At 51.3% G+C, this 19,834-nt stretch overlaps 1 protein-coding gene across 4 annotated transcripts; it reads left to right on the top strand.

Moving 5' to 3' along the window:
- Window positions 1–2,060: 2,060 nt before the first annotated feature.
- Window positions 2,061–19,469, top strand: SLC52A3 (solute carrier family 52 member 3). Of its 4 annotated transcripts, XM_060124325.1 has the most exons (5): window positions 2,298–2,659; window positions 12,891–13,503; window positions 15,149–15,654; window positions 17,689–17,812; window positions 18,320–19,469. In XM_060124325.1, exons 2-5 carry the CDS (start codon window positions 12,937–12,939, stop codon window positions 18,530–18,532), a joined length of 1,410 nt encoding a protein of 469 aa, XP_059980308.1. In that variant the 5' UTR covers window positions 2,298–2,659; window positions 12,891–12,936; the 3' UTR covers window positions 18,533–19,469. The 4 variants fall into 4 exon arrangements, with proteins under 4 accessions (XP_059980306.1, XP_059980305.1, XP_059980308.1 ...); XM_060124323.1 differs by lacking the exons at window positions 2,298–2,659; window positions 17,689–17,812; window positions 18,320–19,469 and adding an exon at window positions 2,061–2,104 and having other exon boundaries at window positions 15,149–16,219; XM_060124322.1 differs by lacking the exons at window positions 2,298–2,659; window positions 17,689–17,812; window positions 18,320–19,469 and adding an exon at window positions 2,100–2,122 and having other exon boundaries at window positions 15,149–16,219.
- Window positions 19,470–19,834: the final 365 nt, after the last annotated feature.

The following is a 19,834-nucleotide window of genomic DNA, read 5'->3' as shown; positions in this document are numbered from 1 at the left end:
TAAGTAGCAAAGGCTACATATAAGAAAGAGGAAGTGATAAAGTTGTCAAGATTTATTGGTCCCAGCTGAGGAAGGATGTAAATGCGAGGCTTGGGCATTTCTCTTCATTTGGTGAGCAATGGGGGAGTCTTTGAAGGTTGACAATAAAGATATATAGATAGATAGATTTTTTTTTTTTTTTTTTTTTTTGCCGCGCCACTGGCATGCGGGATCTTAGTTCCCCAATCAGGGATCGAACACACGCCTCCTGCAGTGGAAGCTCGGAGCCCTAACCACTGGACAGCCAGGGAATTCTCCAAAGATATATATTTTAAGTTAAAAATAAAAATGATATAAGGAGCACCCGTGAGATGGATGTGGGTCACACCTTAGACAGAACTTCCTGAGAGTCGGGAGGGGGCATCACTGGGAAGGAGAGATTTGGGGGGGCAGCAGCCTCACACTGCATCCTGGTAGAGGATGAGCAAATTCTTGTGTCCCTACAACCCAAAGTGTTGGGTTCATCACTTCCTGAGCCCCTGCCAGCTGAGAGAGGGGCCCGGTCTCCACCCCTGGGGTCTGTTTACCTCTCACCCCAAGCATTTGCCAGGGGAGTGACTGCTCATCAAGTAAATGACTGTCTCAGAGAATAAGACAAAAAGCAAGCCAGAATTATTCGTAGACCTCAACACACAGTGAGCCAGCCCTGTGAGATTCATTTCACACCGTGTGTGCACAAGTTTGAGTCTGGGTTCGAATCCTGACACGCACTTACCGGCTATAGCACCTTGAGGGAGTCACTTAACCTCTTTCAGCCTCAGTTTCCCCATCTACAAAGTAGGGAATAAAAGTAGCACCTGCCTAGGATTAACAGATTTCATTGGATATTGGACTATTATAGTTCATTGGATATGAACTATTACTATGCGGCAGAGTAGTATTTGTCAGTGGATATCAGAGACTAGCTCTGCCAGCCTCTTGACTTCTCTAGGCCTCCGGTTCCTCGTTCATAAAGTGGGGATAGTAGTTGTATCTCCCCAAAAGCCTGTGGTAGGGCTTCCCTGGTGGCGTAGTGGTTAAGAATCCTCCTGCCAATGCTAGGGGACACAGGTTCGAGCCCTGGTCTGGGAAGATCCCACATGCCGCGGAGCAACTAAGCCCATGGGCCACAACTACTGAGCCTGTGCTCTAGAGCCCACGAGCCACAACTACTGAGCCCACGTGCCACAACTACTGAGCCCACGTGCCACAACTACTGAAGCCTGCGCGCCTAGAGCCTGTGCTGCACAACAAGAGAAGCCACCGCAACGAGAAGCCCGCGCACCACAACTATAGAAAGCCCACGTGCAGCAACGAAGACCCAACGCAGCCAAAAATAAATAAATAACAAAAAATAAATTTTTTTAAAAAGCCTGTGGGCTTCCCTGGTGGCGCAGTGGTTGAGAGTCCGCCTGCCGATGCAGGGGACACGGGTTCGTGCCCCGGTCCGGGAAGATCCCACGTGCCGCGGAAAGGCTGGGCCCGTGAGCCATGGCCGCTGAGCCTGCGCGTCCGGAGCCTGTGCTCCGAAATGGGAGAGGCCCCAACAGTGAGAGGCCCGCGTACCAAAAAAAAGTCTGTGGTAGATTAAACGTATTAGTGCACCTCAAGCTCAGGGCCTGGCGCAGAGTCCGCTCAGCACACACTGGCTGTTTTGACTTCTGCTCCAGAAGGAGGGCGTTATTATTATCCCCACTTTCCAAGTGACTTATTTAAGCACCACTATTTGAACCAAGAGTTTCTGCTCCAGGGGGCGCCATTCCTGCACGAAGGGAATTACGGTGGCCCGAAGGTGGGGCCGGAGCCAATGCCTGGCCGGCTCTTTTGTCTTCTGGGGGTTAAAGCGCTGAGTAAAGAGCCCTTTATTGTTAAGTTGAATCATCAGGATCCTCTGGATTGGGCTGCTTGGGCTGATTCAGACACACAGTTAGGCTCTTAGTGAGCCCCGCCCACCCTGCCCGCGCCTTTCCCCCTCCTTGGGGCGGGGACAGGTTAATACTAACCGGCTGCCTCTGGCCCCTCCCCTGCAGAGCCATTTGGGAACACGACCAGCAGGTAAGCCAGCCGACCTGGGCGACTCAGGCCTGTAAGTGCACAGCTGCAGGTACCAGGGGCCAGTCTAGTCCGGGGACAGCAGGTGGCCCATGGCCTTTCCCTTGGCCGTGGAGAAAGGAAATTTCAGCTGCTGGGTTGGAGTCCGAGGGATAGCGGGGAAGAAGGGTCTCCTCCTCCGCTGGCCCGCAGGTCCGGCTGGAGTTGGGGCACCCTGAGCCGGCTGGGTGGACTCCAGACCCCTCCTCCCCAGGCCAAAAGACTGCGCCCCCCGCCCCGACCTCTATCCGGCTGCATCTCCACACCATTGGGACAGCTGTTCCTACCAGGTGGGGGCCGGAATCTCACCAGCCTGGCACGGAGACCGAGGGTTGGGATGGGCCCTGAGGGGAGAGGAACCCAGCCAAGGTCAGCCCCTTGGGAGGCCTGAAGCCCTTCCAGGCCCTGGGAGAGGCGAGAGGGAGAAAGGGAACTCACAGTCCCCACTGGCTGGCTGGGGTCCTGTTATCTCCTTGCTTCCTCCCCGGCAGCCGAGCGCTAAAAGCCTGGGCATCCTCAGACCCTTTGGAGACACACAGACCCAGAGAAGGTGAGCAGCTGGCTTGAGGGTGCACAGCCAAGTGAGCACAGGCCTGGTCGACCAGGGGTTGGACAGGGTGTGGGCAAGCACTGCTTCCTCTCTGGGCCTGGATTCCCCACATCTGTGAGATGGGAACATTGAGATGGGATGCGGCCCAAGGTAATGCCAAGCTTATGGCGAGGAGAGGTGAAGCCCTCTTGATACACGTGGATGTGAGCCACGAGGGCAGTGGCTTACCTGGGCCGGGCCTCCAGCACACACAGACTCTCCCCTCTGCTTCTACCTCCTGTTCATTTCAGCCCCTCCTTTTGCCCTGCCTCTGTGCCTCTGCCTTCCTGCCCATTTCTGCTTCTAGCTTTTGGTTCTTTGTGTCCCTCTGTGCCTCAGTCTCTGTCTTTATCTCTCCATCTCTTCTTCTAGGTTTTTTGTTTTTGCCCCTCTCTGTCTCCCTCTTCTGTCCACTCAGAGCCATCTTGCTCCTGCCTGGACCACATCCCCACCCCTCTAGTCTTACTAGGAGTCTGGAACCTGGGACAACATTGACTCAGACCCTTGTCAGGGAGCAGTGTGTGGCCAGTGCCCATGCCGTCACCTGGCACTGCCCGGGCTGCCCTGGCCGCCTTAGCACACATGGTTGAGGCAGGCTCGATCAGGTGGCCCAGCCCTTAGCAAACCAGGTGGCCATCTGGACACTGGGAGAGAGGACAGGGCCGGGCTCACGTGGGAGAGAGCAGCACACAGAGAAGCTCCCGTCCCCAAGCTGATGCCCAGCGATGCTGTAAAGGAAGAAAGCAGAGAGCAGGACCGAGCGCAGGGTTGGAGGCTCGGGCTCTGATGAGCAAGGCTGGACAAGGCCCTTCCTGCCTGGTGGGGGAGGAGATGGCCCAGCCCACACATTGAGGGTGTGCTGGCCCCTCACCCTCTACTCCCTTCACTCCCTTGGGCCTGGGACTCAGCTCTCTGTGCAAGAATGGGAAGGGAAGGGACACCTTTGCCTGAGGCTGTCCTTCTGGCTTCCCTGTGTTTGCCCAACTGTTGTGGGGGCATCTCAAGTGTCTCACTCAAAGCCTTAGGTTTCTGGTCTCCCACAGTCACCGAAGGGGCCCAGGAAACAGATATGTCTTGGTGTCTTTCCCAGGTTCTCCAGGGCCTGAACCCCATTTCTCCCTTTCCTAGCCCAAGTGCTGGGGAGACTGGAGGTGAGTGGAAAGGGATCCTGCTCAGCTTGGCCCCTGCAGCAGCTTCCTAACCCCCTCACCCACAGGGCCCTGCTCAGGCTGGTTAAGAGGGCTGGGTCCACAGTCAGATATGCCTGGGCTCAAACCTCAGCTCCCAGATGACCAGCTGTGTGACCTCGGGCAAATGACTTTCCCTCTCTGAGCCTCAGTTTCCTCATCTCTTAAATGGAGACAATTACAATGCTTGTCCCAGGATTGTTGAGAGGATTTGACGGATAGCGTGTGTGAAGTGCTTAGCGCCAGACCTGCAAGACAAGCAGCGAGAAATAGCAGCCATTGTTGTAGTTGTTGTTACTGTTATTGTTTTTATCTTTTCTGCCTGGGGAACTGCACCAGCTTCCTAATGGGTTAACAAGTTTCACTCCTGCTTTCACCCTGGCCCCCCATTATTCTCCTCACAACAGCCAGCATGGTTCTGTTAAAAACGAAATTAGAGCTGGTCCCACCTCTGTCCAGCAATGGAGATTTTAGCTCAGAGAAAACCCCCAGACTCTTGCCTACAGGGCCCTTACATGACCTGCCCATTCCTCCCCACGGGAATTGCTGTAGCCACGCTGGCCTCCTGGCTGTTCTTCCAACACCAATACCTGTTTCTGGCTGGGGCAAGACAGGTGAGACCCTGCCCCAGGGCCTTTGCAATTGCTGCGCCCTCCCCCCCCCACCACTCTTTCCCCTGACATGGCTCACTCCCAGGCTTCCTTCAAGCTCCCTCTGACAACCCCATTTACGATTGCAGCCACCCTTCCCGATTGCCTGCTCCCCCGGCCAGCTTCTTCCCTCCACAGCCCTATCACCAGCTGACTTGCTCTGTGTTTCTACTTTGCTTAGTGACTGTTTCTTCCCACACTTTCCTGAGAGCAGAGGTTGTGTCCAGCACACACCAAGTATCCAATAAATACTGGATAAATGAATGAACAAGAACTGCAAGGTCACTGTGGAAAAACAGATAACAGAGATGTGCACTTTTTTTTTTTTTTTTTTTGCCGTACGCGGGCCTCTCACTGTTGTGGCCTCTCCCATTATGGAGCACAGGCTCCGGACGCGCAGGCTCAGCGGCCATGGCTCATGGGCCCAGCCGCTTCGCGGCATGTGGGATCTTCCCAGACCGGGACACGAACCCGTGTCCCCTGCATCGGCAGGCAGACTCTCAACCACTGCGCCACCAGGGAAGCCCACAGAGATGTGCACTTTTAAACAATATCCCCAACACACTCTGAGCCACTCCTTAGATCTCTGAAGAAACGAGGCCTCTGCACAGGCAAGTCCCTCTGCCTAGGACATCCCCCATCCACTGCCGTTGATGGCTGTGTCGCCGGGGTCCAGGAGCACATGGCACTTGGTGTGGCTGGCTGGGAGTGAGCCAAGGCAGGGGAACCATAAAGGAGATGGGTCGCGCTGGACCTTACACCACTGTGACGTTTTTCCAGGTGAAGAAACAGAAACTTGCAGAGCCAAATCAGTTCCCTTGCAGCTGTGGTGGCACCTTCCTAAGGACCCAGAGAAAGCTCTGTGGGCCGTGGGGATTTAGGCTCTCAGTGCATGGGACCCATTGCACATAAATGAAATTTAGGTTCCTTATTTCCCCTGTCTGCCGTCTTCTCCCCTTTAAGCCCACTGTTCCAGCCACACTGGCCTAGGTTCATTCCTGCCCCAGGACCTTTGCACAAACTGTTCCCTCTGCCTATATGTTCTTTGGAGTATTTTTATGATTTTTTTTTAATTTAAAAAATATTTAAACATTTGATCCAGCTAAAATTGATTTTTTTTTGGTGGGGGTGGGGGCTGAGTAAGAGATAAGAAAGAGGTCCAACTTTATTTTTCCTAAATGACAACCCAATAGAAGTCTTATTTTCTAACTGGTTCTATTCAGGAAAACTACATATTTGTCAATGTGTAACTGGCCACCTTGCTGACCTCATAGTTGAATAGCTGTTCAAGTGATAAAAGGTAACCATCTTCTGCAAATTCGCTTCCTCCCTTTAATTATTTACTTATTCCTTAATAGACATAGGCATATGCCTATCATATCATTTATTGCATATCATTTATTGCCTCTTCTAGATCCTTGTTTATTTTTTACCTTCTTCTGCTCTCAAGGCCTGGAACAATGAGTCAAAACCCCACCATTTACTGTGCTTCTGTCCTTTCTCCCAGCATTTCTGAGGCTTCTGGAGAATGTTATTCAGAATATAGATGTTCACCACTGTTTTGACTCCATTATGAATTTGTCTTTATCAATATGAAATGACTCTGGGTCTCAGTTCCTACTTTTGACTTTTGCCATCAAATTCCATATTGAGAGCTACCTCTCCCTCTCTCTCCCCCCACCCTGCATTTTTCTGGAAGACCTTTGCCCCCACATTTACTCCTAACCTTTTCCTTTTGGTGTCTCTTTAAGGTGTGTCTCAACAACTAATTTTGTTTGAGTTTGGTTTCTGATCAGATCCTAGTTGTGGCAGGACCTGAGTTTCTGAGGCTGGGCTTTGATAGTAAATGAGATAAATGTACTCATTAGTTTTTGGCTGCTATTGTAACCAGAAGTGGGGTCCAGCTGCTCGCAGCTCAAAAGCCAACAAAGAGGCAAGCTTGGTGGAAAGGAAGTTTGCTTTATTTTGAATGCCAGCAACCAGGGTGGTGGGGGTGGCAGGCAGATGCCTGTCCAAAGGCCGACGTCCCCCCCCCCCCCCGTCCCGACAATCAGGGGAAAAGAGCCTTTACAGACAGAGGGAGGGGGCTACATGCAGAAACAGCATAGTCGGCTCTGACAGTCATCTTGAAATTGATCATCAGTGGTCTGACCAGTGTCATCCTGATTAAGTACAATTAACCTTTAGTTCCAGGGTTGGTTTGTTTCCATTTCTTGAGGCCAGTTCTCGGAATTGTGGCAGCTTATGTCATGGCTACATCCTGATCATCATGCAGTTAACTTCTCCACCTGGCAGGGGTTTCACTATCTATAAGACTGCTCATAGAATATGGCTCAGCATATTATCTATAGCCCTTTGAGAAGGAACTACAGGTCCTTGACTATGCTTAATGACTAAACTATTGTTATTTAGTTTTGTTGGACTGTTTTCCTTTGTTTCTGCATTTTCTCACTTTTCTGATTAAACTTATTCTTTGGCTAAAGTTTTTCCACAGACAAAAGGCAGGCTGAGGACATGGGGGCAAGGACCGTAGGGTCCTGCTCCATTTCACTATCACTGGTCAATATACATCCTTGAAAATATATCTCCGTACACTTAGCCAGTGCTTTGCTATTTATAAAATAAGAGTGGCTTAAGCAAGATAGAAGCTTATTTATACCTTAACAACATTAAACAAGCAAAAGGGTCCAACGGCAGACAGAACAGGGCTGGTGTGGCAGTTCTGGGCCACAAAGTCCTGAGGGCGTCTAGTCTCCATCTAGCCCCCATGTCAGCTCCCATTGTGCCAAATGGCTGCTGGCGTGCTGGCTATCACATTTGAATTCTAGACAGCAGGATAAGGAAGAACGGAAGGGCACACTCCCTTTAAGGAGACTTCCAAAGTCGCTTCCAACTTCGTTGGCCTGGTCTTGATTGGATGGTCATGTCCAGCTACAAGGGAAGCTGGGAAATGTAGTCCTTTAGCTCAGTGGCCATTTGCCCAACCAAAAATCTGGTCTCAGTAATAACTAAGGAAGAAGGAAGAGTGGCCAGTGGGAAGCAGCTAGTAGCCTCAGCCTTGGAATATCATACAATGCTCTACCTTTTCTTTCCTTCTGTATTGTTTCACCAATCCTAGGTAGAACTCTCCCTTAACTGATGTGGGTCAGCTTTTTTCCAGTGGGATTCTACCTGCTTTATACCAGATCCTGGTCTCAGGTGGGAGTGGGCAGGCAGCATCTATATCCTGGTCTCAGGTGGGAGTGGGCAGGCAGCATCTATTTCTGGGTCTACTTGGACAGTATTTTGGGCAGCCGAGAAGCTGCAATGAATTGCTGGCTTTTGAAAAAGGTTCTCTCCATCCTCCACTCCACTGATCCTCCAGGGCGGGACAACCCCTGTTTTGCAGCTATTGAGTTACCTGCCTTGGCCAAGGTAGGGTGGTGTATTGCCGAAAGCCTGCTTTCAGTTTCAAGGTTCGTTGGATTCGCTGGCAAAATAACCACTCGTCTCACACAACTGAACAGATTTAATTAATTTCTTTAATAGAAGATTATTTAACATAATTTCAATATACAGTCATTAGAAGGGGATGAATAAAAGTATTAGAGAGATATAACCGAGTATACATCACCAGATTGGGCCAACACCTTCATCCAGGTTCAAACAGCAGCTGGGAAGACCTGAGTAACAGCAGTCTGAAGTCCCAGTTGGGAAGGGTCCCGGGCAGTGCGTGGCCGCAAACTGATATCATCTGTTTGCGTGCAAAAATGCAGCTCTGGTTCAGTTGTAACAATGCTGTTGATTTCACCATGTGAGTCACAAGATTTTCCAGACCGCAGGGGACTGGCCAAGTCCCCAGGGCTCAAGAAATTCCAAGACCCACTCCCTTTCTTATGGTAAGTGCTGCCTGACTAGTTAGTAACAATTGTTAAGTGTGTAAATAGGCATGCAGGGCAGTCGAGGCAGGGTCGCAAGTCAGTCAGAGGCCTACTTCTGCCTCTGAAGCCTGAACAAGACTACTTTACTAGTTTTCCCAGCAGGTGGGAAACCCTGTCTTCCATCCAGTCCTAGCCACTGCACCCTCCCCTCTACCTGCAACTCTGCCTGCTTTGGCCCATGAGGCATCTGGGTCCTGCAGCCCACACACCTCTTCCTCACACTTTTCTCTGGGCATAGCCCCTGGGGCTTTTCTGCTTGCATCCTCACAGCACTGGGCACAAAGTAGGTGACTAATAATACCGGGTTGATTGTTTAGGGGGAAGTGATGACAAAGTTTTGCCATCAGGAATGTGTGTTGTGGTATCTAGAAGTGTGCTCAGGAAAATTGTGTGTTTTTAAATGCAATTGACATGTTTGCTGAAATCGTAATCATGATCATTCACGTTTATTGAGCACTTACTATGTGTCAGGCATCATGCTAGTATTTTGCAGGTTCATGGTCCTAACAATTCTGATGTTGGTACTGGGACCCTCCCATTTTGCACAAGAGGAATCAGGTTAAGTTGTTTGCGCAGGGGTTGAAGCAGAGGTTAAACAGAGGTTAAGTTGTTTGCACAGGGTTGAAGCTGCAATTTCAGCCCAGGAGTCTGCCTCCAGGTGGCTGGAGTCAGTGCCCGGAGTCCAGTACTGAGAGGCCCAAGGTTCGATCCCAGCCCCCATTTTGCCCCCAACTAGTGGGGGATCCTGGGCAAGCCACATCTTGCTCTCAGAAAGAAGGGCTAGGCTTGATCAGGGGTTGCAGTGTCTACCGGGCATGGAGGGGCCCAGGCAGGTGCCCTAAGTTACAGAGGGCCAAGGGTGATTGTTGCCATGTGGGCACATTGTCCTGGTGTGGTCTTCCAGCATATTCCCAAGAAGCCAGAAATCCTGAGTTTCGTATGCCACCTCCTTCCTGACTTGTGGATTTCAGTAATTAATTATTTACAACATGCCACACATCAAAATAATACATCTGCTGCTCGCCTGCGGCCAGTGAGTTACCAGTTTACAAATCCTGAGCTAGGTCATCTGTAAAGGCTCTTCTGCCGTCAAAATGCCAGATTCCAGGGCTTCCCTGGTGGCGCAGTGGTTGAGGGTCCACCTGCCGATGCAGGGGACACGGGTTCGTGCCCCGGTCCGGGAGGATCCCACGTGCCACGGAGCGGCTGGGCCCGTGAGCCATGGCCGCTGAGCCTGCGCGTCCGGAGCCTGTGCTCCGCAACAGGAGAGGCCACAACAGTGAGAGGCCCACATACCGGGAAAAAAAAAAAAAGCCAGATTCCAAAGCAGCCCCTGCCCTCCAGGGGCTTCAGTCTCCCCGGGAAATGTACCAGCATACACCCACACCAGGAAAACCCTAAATGGAGGGTCCTGGGTCCCAGGGCTGGGCAGCCAGATGAGGTTTCCTGGGGGGTAGGGTCCTGCAGAAATCTGGGATATGGACAGGAGGGGGATGGCGCCCCAGGCAAGGAGCAGTGCACAGGCGAAGGCAGAATTTTGCCGTCTCTCCATGGGTCCTCTGGGCATGCCCAGAACCAGGCCTGTCCTGGGCTGTTAGTGGGCCAGCTTCGCAGGTGAGGAAATGGAGCTTAGTGACTCACCTAAGGCTCCCAGACAGGAGGTGGTGAAGTGGGACTGAAAGCAGGTCGGGCTGCATTCTGCATTCTGCCTCCCAGAGAGGAAGAGGTGGCAGCCCGAGGATTGTGTTCCCTCCAAGGCGGAAGGAGGAAAGGAGTCTGGAACTGGAGAGTCAGTTCTGTATGTGGGAACCTGGAGGGGAGCTTCCTGGGTGGGGCGTAGCCACAGGGCTGCCCCTGCGGGTTCTAGAAGAGAGACGAGGAGTTAAAGGCTGACCGTGTGAATTGAGCAGAACCAAGATTAGCGTCATGAGGAGAGGTAGGTGGAGCCAAGTGCTGCAGGGCACCAGCTCCAAATCCCATCACCAGCCTCAGCAGAGCCCCTACACCCCTGCAGACCCTACCCCTTTTCCCATCGGTAAAAGGAGGTGATTGGCCCAATCAACATCTCTTTCCAAAATGGTGCATGTGCCACCAGTATTTCAGGTGGTACCTCATGGGGAACTTTTTTCCTTTATTAATTTTAATAGTCATATGTTAATTTCCATGCAAATTAGAAAAACATAATTGTCACCAAACCTGGCGTTGCACCATAGCAAAAACAGCTAACCCTTAGTGAGCGTTTTCTGTGCGGCAGGCACTGAGACGACACATTAACACACTGCATCTCATGACAAACCATGAGGTCGTGACTATCATTGCCCTCTATTTACAGAGGGGGGAAATGAGGCACAGAGGCAAACTCAGTTGTCCAAAATCATCCAGTTAGTTAAGAGGCAGAGCTGTGTTCAAGTCCAGGCAGCTGGCTCCGGAGTCTCACTCGAAGCTGTAAACAAAGAACGTTGTCTGACATTCCAGCTCTCCCAGGATCTAGCTGCAACCCACAGAAGTTGACCACAGACGGGGCTCCCTGGGGGGAATTCAGGATGGAAAAACAGCATGAAGCATTCTGTTTTGGATATAGAGCCCCTAGACAGTTAAGATGCATATCTAAGGAAGAATTTCAATGACCCAGAAATCTTGCATCTTCCCGTCCATAGAAAAACACTAAAATCATTAGCTTGTGCTATCTGGGTTTGTGTGTGTTTGTGTGTGACCTTTTACCAAGATGTATGCATGACTACGTGTATTTCCCAGCCAAGAAATTCCTACATATCCTGGCTCCTCCCCTACCTCTCCCGAGCAGTTCCTCAGAGCTATCTGAGGCTGTAGTCCTCAGTAAGACCCATGAATAAAAACTGAAACTCACTGCCCTTATGTTGTGCGGTGCTGATTTTTTTTTTTCAGTTGACAAAGCCTCTCTAATATTTTTCCTTAGACTGACGGTAACTGCACAGGTGGTATGACACAGGTAACTAGGAAGGTGGTAAACAGATCACAGAATGGTTCCAGGGGGGCTCCAGTCAGGCAGTCTCCCAGGGCCTGTCCAGAGAGGGAGCTCTATAATTTGAGGAGAAAAACTCCAGACTGCAATTTTATATCAGATAACCTTATTTTTGTAACAGGTAGTATGTTTTTTTAATGTTTTTTTGACAATGATCCTGACTTTTTTTAATATTTATTTTATTTTTTTGTTTTGGCCGCATCGGGTCTTCATCGTGGGATGCAGCATCTTCGTTGCAGCATGCGGGATCTTTTTGTGGCGCGCAGCCTCTTCGTTGCAGCATGTAGGCATCTCTCTAGTTGTGGCATGTGGGTTTTCTGTCTCTAGTTGAGGTGTGCGGGCTCAGTAGTTGTAGCGCGTTAGCTTAATTGCCCCATGGCATGTGGGATCTTAGCTCCCGACCACGGATCAAACCCACGTCCCCTGCGTTGGAAGGTGGATTCTTTACCACTGGACCACCAGGGAAGTCCCCAGATAGTATGTTTACATGGTTCACAAATATAAATTACATAAAAAGCTCTATACTGAGGTGCTGAACATCCCAGCAGTTTCTGTGTGTCCTTCAAGAGCTGCTTTGTGCAAATACAAGCAAAGAGAACATATTCTTCCTCCTTTTCTCCTGTCTACCTACCTTGATGTTGTTCACTTATCAGCTCGGCCTCGAGGCCTGTCGTTATCCTATCAGCCAGTGAGCTCTCCTGCAGCCCTCTCCTTGTAACAGGTGTGTGCTGTTCCAAGAGGCAGCCATCCCTTCCACTAGCCCCTCTTCTGTGGGTGGCAGGGAGGTTGTCTCCCATGTTTTGCTATTACCAACAAGGCCGCAAGAAATAATAACCTCGTACATACATCATTTTGTCCAGGGCAGGTAAACATTGGCTTTGGGACAATCTCACAGTGCGAAGTGGCACCTTGGAGTCATTGTTAATTGACATTTCCCATGGTGAATGAAGGTAATCTTTTCATATGTCTAAGACTTCTTTGTACTTTTTCCTCTGAACTGTTCATATCCTTTGTCTACTTCTCTATTGGGTCTTTTTGTTCTTAATCTATAAAAACTCTTTATACATTAGGAAGATAAATCTTCTGTCTGTGATTTACATTGCAGTATTTTCACCCAGGATGTCATCTGTCTTTTGATCTTGTTGTTGGTATTTTTTGGCATTTTTCGCAGAGGCTGTTTTGTTGGTTTTCTTGCTTTTGCGTGTTCTAAGATTTATGCAGTTGAAAGTATCAAATTTTTCTTTTGTAGTCTGGATTTACAGGTCATGATAGGAAAGCCTTCCCCTCTGGAAGCTTGCTTATAAAGGAATTTGTCCATGTTTTCTGCTAATAAAAAGCCACCTTGTTCGTGGGGAGGGCCCAGAAGCACAGTCTTTTGCTCGACGGTGAACCTGACTTTGCTCACCTAGTATTTTTCTCCATCAAACACTGCAGGCTGATCCGTGGAGGCAGCAGCCTCCGGCCCAGGGCAGACGTCACCATGGCCTTCCTGATACACCTGCTGGTCTGTACCTTCGGGATGGGCTCCTGGGTGGCCATCAACGGGCTCTGGGTAGAGCTGCCCCTGCTGGTAACGGAGCTGCCCGAGGGCTGGTACCTGCCCTCCTACCTCACAGTTATCATCCAGCTGGCCAACGTCGGCCCCCTGCTGGTCACCCTACTCCATCACTTCCAACCCGGCTGCCTTTCCGAGGTGCCTATCGTCTTCACTGTGCTGGGGGTGGGCACCATCGCCTGCACCCTCTTCGCCTTCCTCTGGAATGTCACCTCCTGGGTGCTGGGCAGCCACCACAGCATCGCCTTTCTGGTCCTCACCTTCTTCCTGGCCCTGGTGGACTGCACCTCCTCCGTCACCTTCCTGCCCTTCATGAGCAGGCTGCCCACCCACTACCTCACCACCTTCTTTGTGGGTGAAGGACTCAGCGGCCTCCTGCCTGCCCTGGTGGCTCTCGCCCAGGGCTCGGGTCTCACCACCTGTGTCAACATCACTGAGACGCCAGACACCACCCCGATCCCTGAGACCACCAGGAACACGGACAGCCCACAGGTACCTGGCATTACCCAGCGCTGTTGCAGCTCTGTTCTTGGTCACAAGCAAGATCCTGCGGAGGGCTGGTGTTTCCTAGATGTTGGGTAGACCAGTGTTCTTGACCTGGCCTGGGGGAGCTGCTGAGACATATGCCAGCGGGCACCCCCCTCACCCCCAGCCCTGAAATCCTTGGGGTCAGGTGTGTTTTGGAATCTGCAGTTTCAGATTTTAGAACGCACTTACCCCAAGTCTGGGACAGGGCCTGTGACTCAGCAATGCAGCACAGTGACCCCCGCTGCCCACAGCCTGGGGCGTTCATGCCCAGTAGGCAGATGAGGGCTGTAAATAGACTCATATCCAGCTCAAGTGTTGCTGTCAAATGAGTCACAGAAAAATTCTGGCTTTTAGAGCTTTCTGGATTTCAGAATTGCAGATAAGGGATTGTAAACGTGTATGTATTCAGAGTTCCCCAGGTGTCGCTAATGTACAGACAGGGCTGAGAACCATAGACTTTAGACGTTGCTTCAATACCTCGTGCTGTTACAACATCAAACTTCCTCACTGGATTTTGGACAGTATATACACCTAACACTATCCAAACCACTGCAGTACAGCCATGTTTGCGAACCAGTGGCCTGGGCCACCATAGCATGAAAGCATTTTTCTTTTTCGAGAGTTTGAATTAGTTGATAACATTTAAATTTTTTGAAATTTCACATACATAAATCTAGAGGCATGATATCGCTTGGAAAAAAGTCGCCACAGGGCGCCTTTGGGTGGGGCCGCTCTCCTGTCTCCAGCCAGCCCCTCCTCTGAACATGTATATTTGTGGTTACCAGCCCTGGAGGGCAGTCAGGGGGGAAAGCTGTAGCTTCTGGGTCAGAAAGAACCAAGTGCGCTGGCTTCGCCACGTACTCCCCGGAACCCTCAGGTAAGACAAACCGTCCTGACACCTCTGTGCCCTCTAAAACCAGGGGTGACGGACCCCACTGCGCAGGGCCGTCAGAAGGCGCACGCGAGCTGCTACGTGCACAGTGCTGCTGTGCAGTGAGCAGTCAGTCAGTGTGAGCGTTTATTATCCATCACTTACTTATTAATAATAATGCCTAATATTATTGTATACAGGCAGACCTCGGAGATAATTGAGGGTTTGGTTCCGGACCACTGCAATAAAGCAATATTGCAATAAAGAGAGTCACACAAATTTTTTTTGGTTTCCCAGTGCATATAAAAGTTATGTTTACCACTATATGTAGTCTATTAAGTGTACAGTAGCATTATGTCTAAAACAACAATGTACATACCTTCATTAAAAAATACTTTATTGCTAAAAAATGCTAACCATCATCTGAGCCTTCAGCAGGTCGTAATCTTTTTGTTAGTGGAGGGTTTGAAATATTTCGAGAATTACCAAAATGTGACCCAGAGATACAAAGTGAACAAATGCTGTTGGGAAAATGGCACCAATAGACTCGCTCGATGTAGGGTTGCCACAAAACTTCAGTTTGTGTACACACACACACACAAAATGCGACATCCACGAAGTGTAACAAAGGGAAGCACAACGAAGCAAGGTGTGCCCGTATTGTCATCATTAATGAGGTTGTTACCTGTGCCCTGACATCATCAGGGATCCGACTGACCCTTGTTTTGTCTTTCCCAGGGAGCTAGCAGCACTTTGGTGTCTGAGCTCGCTAGGACAGCACCCTCCGTGGTCCACCTGGAAAGCCACTACCTCCCCGCCACCTTCTCGCCCTTCGTCTTCTTCCTCCTGCTCTCCTTCATGATGGCCTGCTGCCTCATTGCTTTCTTTTTCCTCCAGCGTCTACCCAGGCGCTGGGAAGCTTCCATAGAAGACCTCCTCACCTCTCAGGTCACCCTCCACTCCATCCGGCCGCAGGAAGGGAAGGACCTGGGCCCCCCAGGCCCGGAGGACAGTGGCAAGGGCCAGGAGCCTCTGGAGGAGAAGACAGCCCCCCGGCACCTGGCCCACCTGACCTTCATCTACATCCTGGTGGCCTTTGTGAACGCGCTCACCAACGGCGTGCTACCCTCCGTGCAGACCTACTCCTGCCTGTCCTATGGGCCTGTGGCCTACCACCTGTCCGCCACCCTCAGCTCCATGGCCAACCCTCTCGCCTGCTTCCTCTCCATGTTTCTGCCTAACAGGTCTACCCCCAACCTGGCCCTGGAGAACTCTGGTTGGGGGCACACTTCATGTCAGAACCCAGAATCTCACACCCACCTATCAGGCTGGATGTGTAGTGGTTAAGAGTATGGTTTCTGGGGCTCAACTGCCTGGGTTCAAAGCCCGGCTCTGCCACTTACTAGCTTTGTGATACTGGACAAGTCACTCCACCTCTCTGTGCCTCAGGAATCTAGAAAGTGGGGATAATCATAGATCTTCTTCCTGGGTTGCTGGGGGCATAAGACGAGCTAATTTGGTAAAGCTTTTATAGCAGTGGCACATGTCAGGTCCACCGTCACCGCCATTGGCCCATGTGGAGGAGCAAGCAGGAAGTGAGGTTCCCATTTACAAATGGAAACCCTGAGGCTTGGAGAAAGGGTCTGCCGTGGTCTAATTCCCAGGATCTCAGCCCTGCCCTCCTGCCTCCCGCCCATGCCGGCTCCCTTACAGCTGCAGTTCTAGAAGAATGGCTGGGCAAATTGATAAAACGCAGATTGATCCAGCCTAGATTTCAAATTTTTTTTAATATAAATATTTATTTATTTATGGCTGTGTTGGGTCTTCGTTGCTGTGCGCGGGCTTTCTCTAGTTGCGGCGAAGCGGGGGCTGCTCTTCGTTGCGGTGTGCGCGGGCTTCTCATTGCGGTGGCTTCTCTTGTTGCGGAGCACGGGCTCTAGGCGTGCGGGCTTCAGTAGCTGTGGCTCGAGGGCTCTAGAGCGCAGGCTCAGTAGCTGTGGCGTACGGGCTTAGTTGTTCCGCGGCATGTGGGATCTTCCCAGACCAGGGCTCGAACCCGTGTCCCCTGCATTGGCAGCAGATTCTTAACCACTGTGCCATCAGGGAAGTCCCAATTTCATATTTTAATAAGCAGCCTAAGTGGTTCTGATGTAGGGACTTCGGATCCGCACAGGAGAAACACCCACCTTGGGGTTGTGAAACTTTAGGTGTCCCTGCCTCCCACGTGCTCCTCTGCCCTGCCTGGCCTCACAGCCTCTCAGCCCTGCCCACCCCCCACCCCCCAGCCCGGGAAGGAGGAGTAATGAGGACAGGAGAGCTGGACAGAAGATGTCACTTTGCCAGAAAGCTGATTTTTCTCCCTTGAGGTTTAAAAACTGTGGAGGGAAGCTGGAGATTTCTCAGGGAGCAGGACCAGAGGCCACAGACCTGTGGACGCTGAGACGCCCAGAATGTTAGAAATACAGAGTCTGAGAGTCTCAGAATTCAAGAATTTTGGAGCAGAATGAGTCCTTAGAGGCAGGGCAGCCCCTCCACTGTCACCTAGGGGTGCATACCTGTCAGTGTTCTGAAGAATGTGGCCAGGGAGACCCCAGGGAAAAGGCCTCAAATGAAGGATGGTGTCCTCAGTGGTCAGACCGAGGGCCTACATGGAAGGCCACCAGTGTAGTGCCTCTAAGCCAGCCACCAGGACCCCCAGATCATGCAAACCTCACGTTGTAGACAAGGCAGCTGAGGCTGGAGGGAGAAGGGTCACCTGAGGTCGCACAGCACACACCCTGCAGTGCCAGTAACATGATCCAAGCCTCCCGCTCATCAGCACAGTTTCCTGGCTGGGCTGGGGAGTATCACAGCAGGAAATGGCAGCAGATGGTAGCAGGTGGGCCCACAGCCAGGGCCAGGCCCTGCACACTCTGCTCCCCAGCCCCACAAGACTCATTACGCAGGTGAGGAAACTGAGGCTTAGGGACCAGTCCTGCGGGTGGAACTGAGATTTGAACCAGGCTCATGTAGCACTAGAGTCTGTTCTGTTTTTCCTGCTGGGATGCTGGGCCCTGCTGTTAACACTCAGGATGACTTAGGCCAGCCTTGACCCCAGGAACCTCGCTGACCCACTTGAACTGGGTAGCCTGGAAGTTTCCACATGGGTCTAACCTCTAAGCCTGGAGACTCTGACCACTCCCTGTGGCCCCCTGGGGCTGGGGCAGGGTGGGGGAGTAGGGGCAGAGGTCAGGCTACTCACCTCCTCTATTCACGTCCCACCCCCCGCTCTGTCCTAGGTCTCTGCCATTCCTGGGGGTCCTTACAGTGCTCGGGACCGGCTTTGGGGCCTACAACATGGCCATGGCCGTGATGAGCCCCTGCCCCCTCATGCAGGGCCACTGGGGTGGAGAAGTCCTCATCGTAAGTATCTGGCCTGTGGAGCTGTCCGCCTCCCACCCCCCAGCTAGCCAAGGCCTGGGAGGTCGAGAGTATAGCCCCTTCTCTTGACCAAAGTCTTTGTGGTTACTCACTCAGGAAGCCCAAGGTTGGGGGGAGGGGGAGGGATGCTTCTTATTTGGAAACAGAGGCTTAAGAAGGTGAGCTGGCTGGTCCAAGGTGACAGTCCAGCTTCTCCCCTGAATGCCACACTCTTTCCACTATGTGTATGTCAGCGTGGCCTTCTCTTAGTTGCCCTTGACTTGATCATGAGACAGAAAAGCTATTGGGCTCTCCTTTGTCCTTGGGAAGGTCAACTCAGGGGGCCCCGTTAGTCCAGCAGAGTCACCCGCAAAAGGCTCTCCTTGAACTTAGAGGTTATTCCATGGGGTCCCCTTAGCCCTGTTCGGTCACCCTAGAAGCGCCCTTCGCCCTTGGGGCTTGCCCCAAAGTTACCTTCACTGCTGAGTCTCTCCCAACCAATCCCCGCAGGTGGCTTCGTGGGTGCTGTTCATTGGCTGTCTGAGCTATGTCAAGGTGATGCTGGGCGTGATCCTGCGTGACCGTAGCCGCAGCGCCCTCTTGTGGTGCGGGGCGGCGGTGCAGCTGGGCTCGCTCCTCGGAGCGCTTATCATGTTCCCACTGGTCAACGTGTTGAGGCTCTTCTCATCCGCTGACTTCTGCAGCCTGCAGTGCTCCACCTAGGCCAACTGAAGTGGCGTGGTCCATCACAAGGCCCCGCCCCCATGACTAACACCCGGAAACTGGGACCCCTCGAGGCAAGGCGTGTGCCCAAGGTCGCAGAGCCAGTGGTAGGGAGCTAGGAGGCAGAGCTCTTTAACTGATTTGCAGCACCCTGCTGGAGGATGTTAGAAGCGGAACAGCTGGGAGGTTGAGCTGCCCATTATAAGCTATGTGACCTTGGGGAAGTCACTTGATTGCTCTATCCCTCTGTTTCTTCATCCATAAAATGGGGATTATAAGAAATAACACCTACTTCATAGGTTTGGCACAGGGATAAAATGCAGAAGCACCCAGCACATCCTGATCTGACGCCCAACAGTACTAACAGGAGTGACAATCTACAAAGCCTAGAAGTGGCCAGAGGCGTTGAGAGATGACCCCTTCCCCATATCCTTTTTCCCCCATTGTCTCAGAGAAGCTTCTAGAAGACAGATGGCTAACGGTGGAATCTCAGGCACCTTGGCTTCCCAATTCCCACTATGGAGGAACATTGCACCCCTTCCTGTCACCCCTGCTGACCCAGGAAGGCCCACTCCTTGGAGATTAAGTGACCTCCTAAGAGGCAGAGAGAGGATTGGGGCGGAGGGGCCACAGCAAGACTCTGAACGTGAGTCCCCCCACCCCATTCACCGGCCGACACTGAACTGGGAGGCAGTCCTCTGAACTGGGGGGAGGAGGAGAGTGGGGAAGAGTATGTTAGCTACCTGATAGTTTTTTGGTTTTACTTTTTGTTTTTCTTTTTTTAAATAAAGACATTCCCTGCTTTTACACTAAGGTCAGCCTTCCAAGAAAAAGTCCAGCATGAACACCAAAAAAAAAGTTTCAATATAATCAGCTTTCAGTTGGTTCTAAGGTCAAGGCTGAGCTCAGAAATAAACAGAATCAAGGGCTTAGAGAATGTCTGGTCCTGGGACTTCTTTGCTTTTGAGGTTTGTTTTGTTTGCTTGCCGCCACCCTTCCTTTTTAATTTTGAATAGATAATATAGTCACATGTTTCAAAAGTCAGAAAATATAAAATGATGTTCAACAAAAAAATTCCATCCCTGTCCACTCCCCCCTCTGCCCAGTTCCCCTTAACACATACATGAGCACTTTTATTTGTTCCCTGTTTACTCTTCCAGAGATTATGCAAATATAAGCAAATTCAAACATAGAGCCTTTTTACATAAAAAGTAGTAAACTGCTGTGTACTTTGCACTTTCAGGCAACAGTGAAAATGCAGAGAGCCTTCTTGTTCTTTGTCGTGACTGCATAGTATTCCAC

This window comes from Lagenorhynchus albirostris, chromosome 15 (genome assembly GCF_949774975.1).
Source record: "Lagenorhynchus albirostris chromosome 15, mLagAlb1.1, whole genome shotgun sequence".
In the NCBI taxonomy this organism is placed as follows: Eukaryota; Metazoa; Chordata; class Mammalia; order Artiodactyla; family Delphinidae; genus Lagenorhynchus; species Lagenorhynchus albirostris.
Note: the sequence above shows the minus strand (reverse complement) of the source record. Positions and strands in the feature narration are given on the sequence as shown.

Coding starts and splice junctions, on each gene's coding strand:
- SLC52A3 (XM_060124325.1), top strand. CDS start 12,937: ATGGCCTTCCTGATACACCTGCTGGTCTGTACCTTCGGGATGGGCTCC. Junction 15,655..17,688: donor TCCATGTTTCTGCCTAACAG/GTCTACCCCCAA, acceptor GCTCTGTCCTAG/GTCTCTGCCATTCCTGGGGG. Junction 17,813..18,319: donor GGGGTGGAGAAGTCCTCATC/GTAAGTATCTGG, acceptor CAATCCCCGCAG/GTGGCTTCGTGGGTGCTGTT.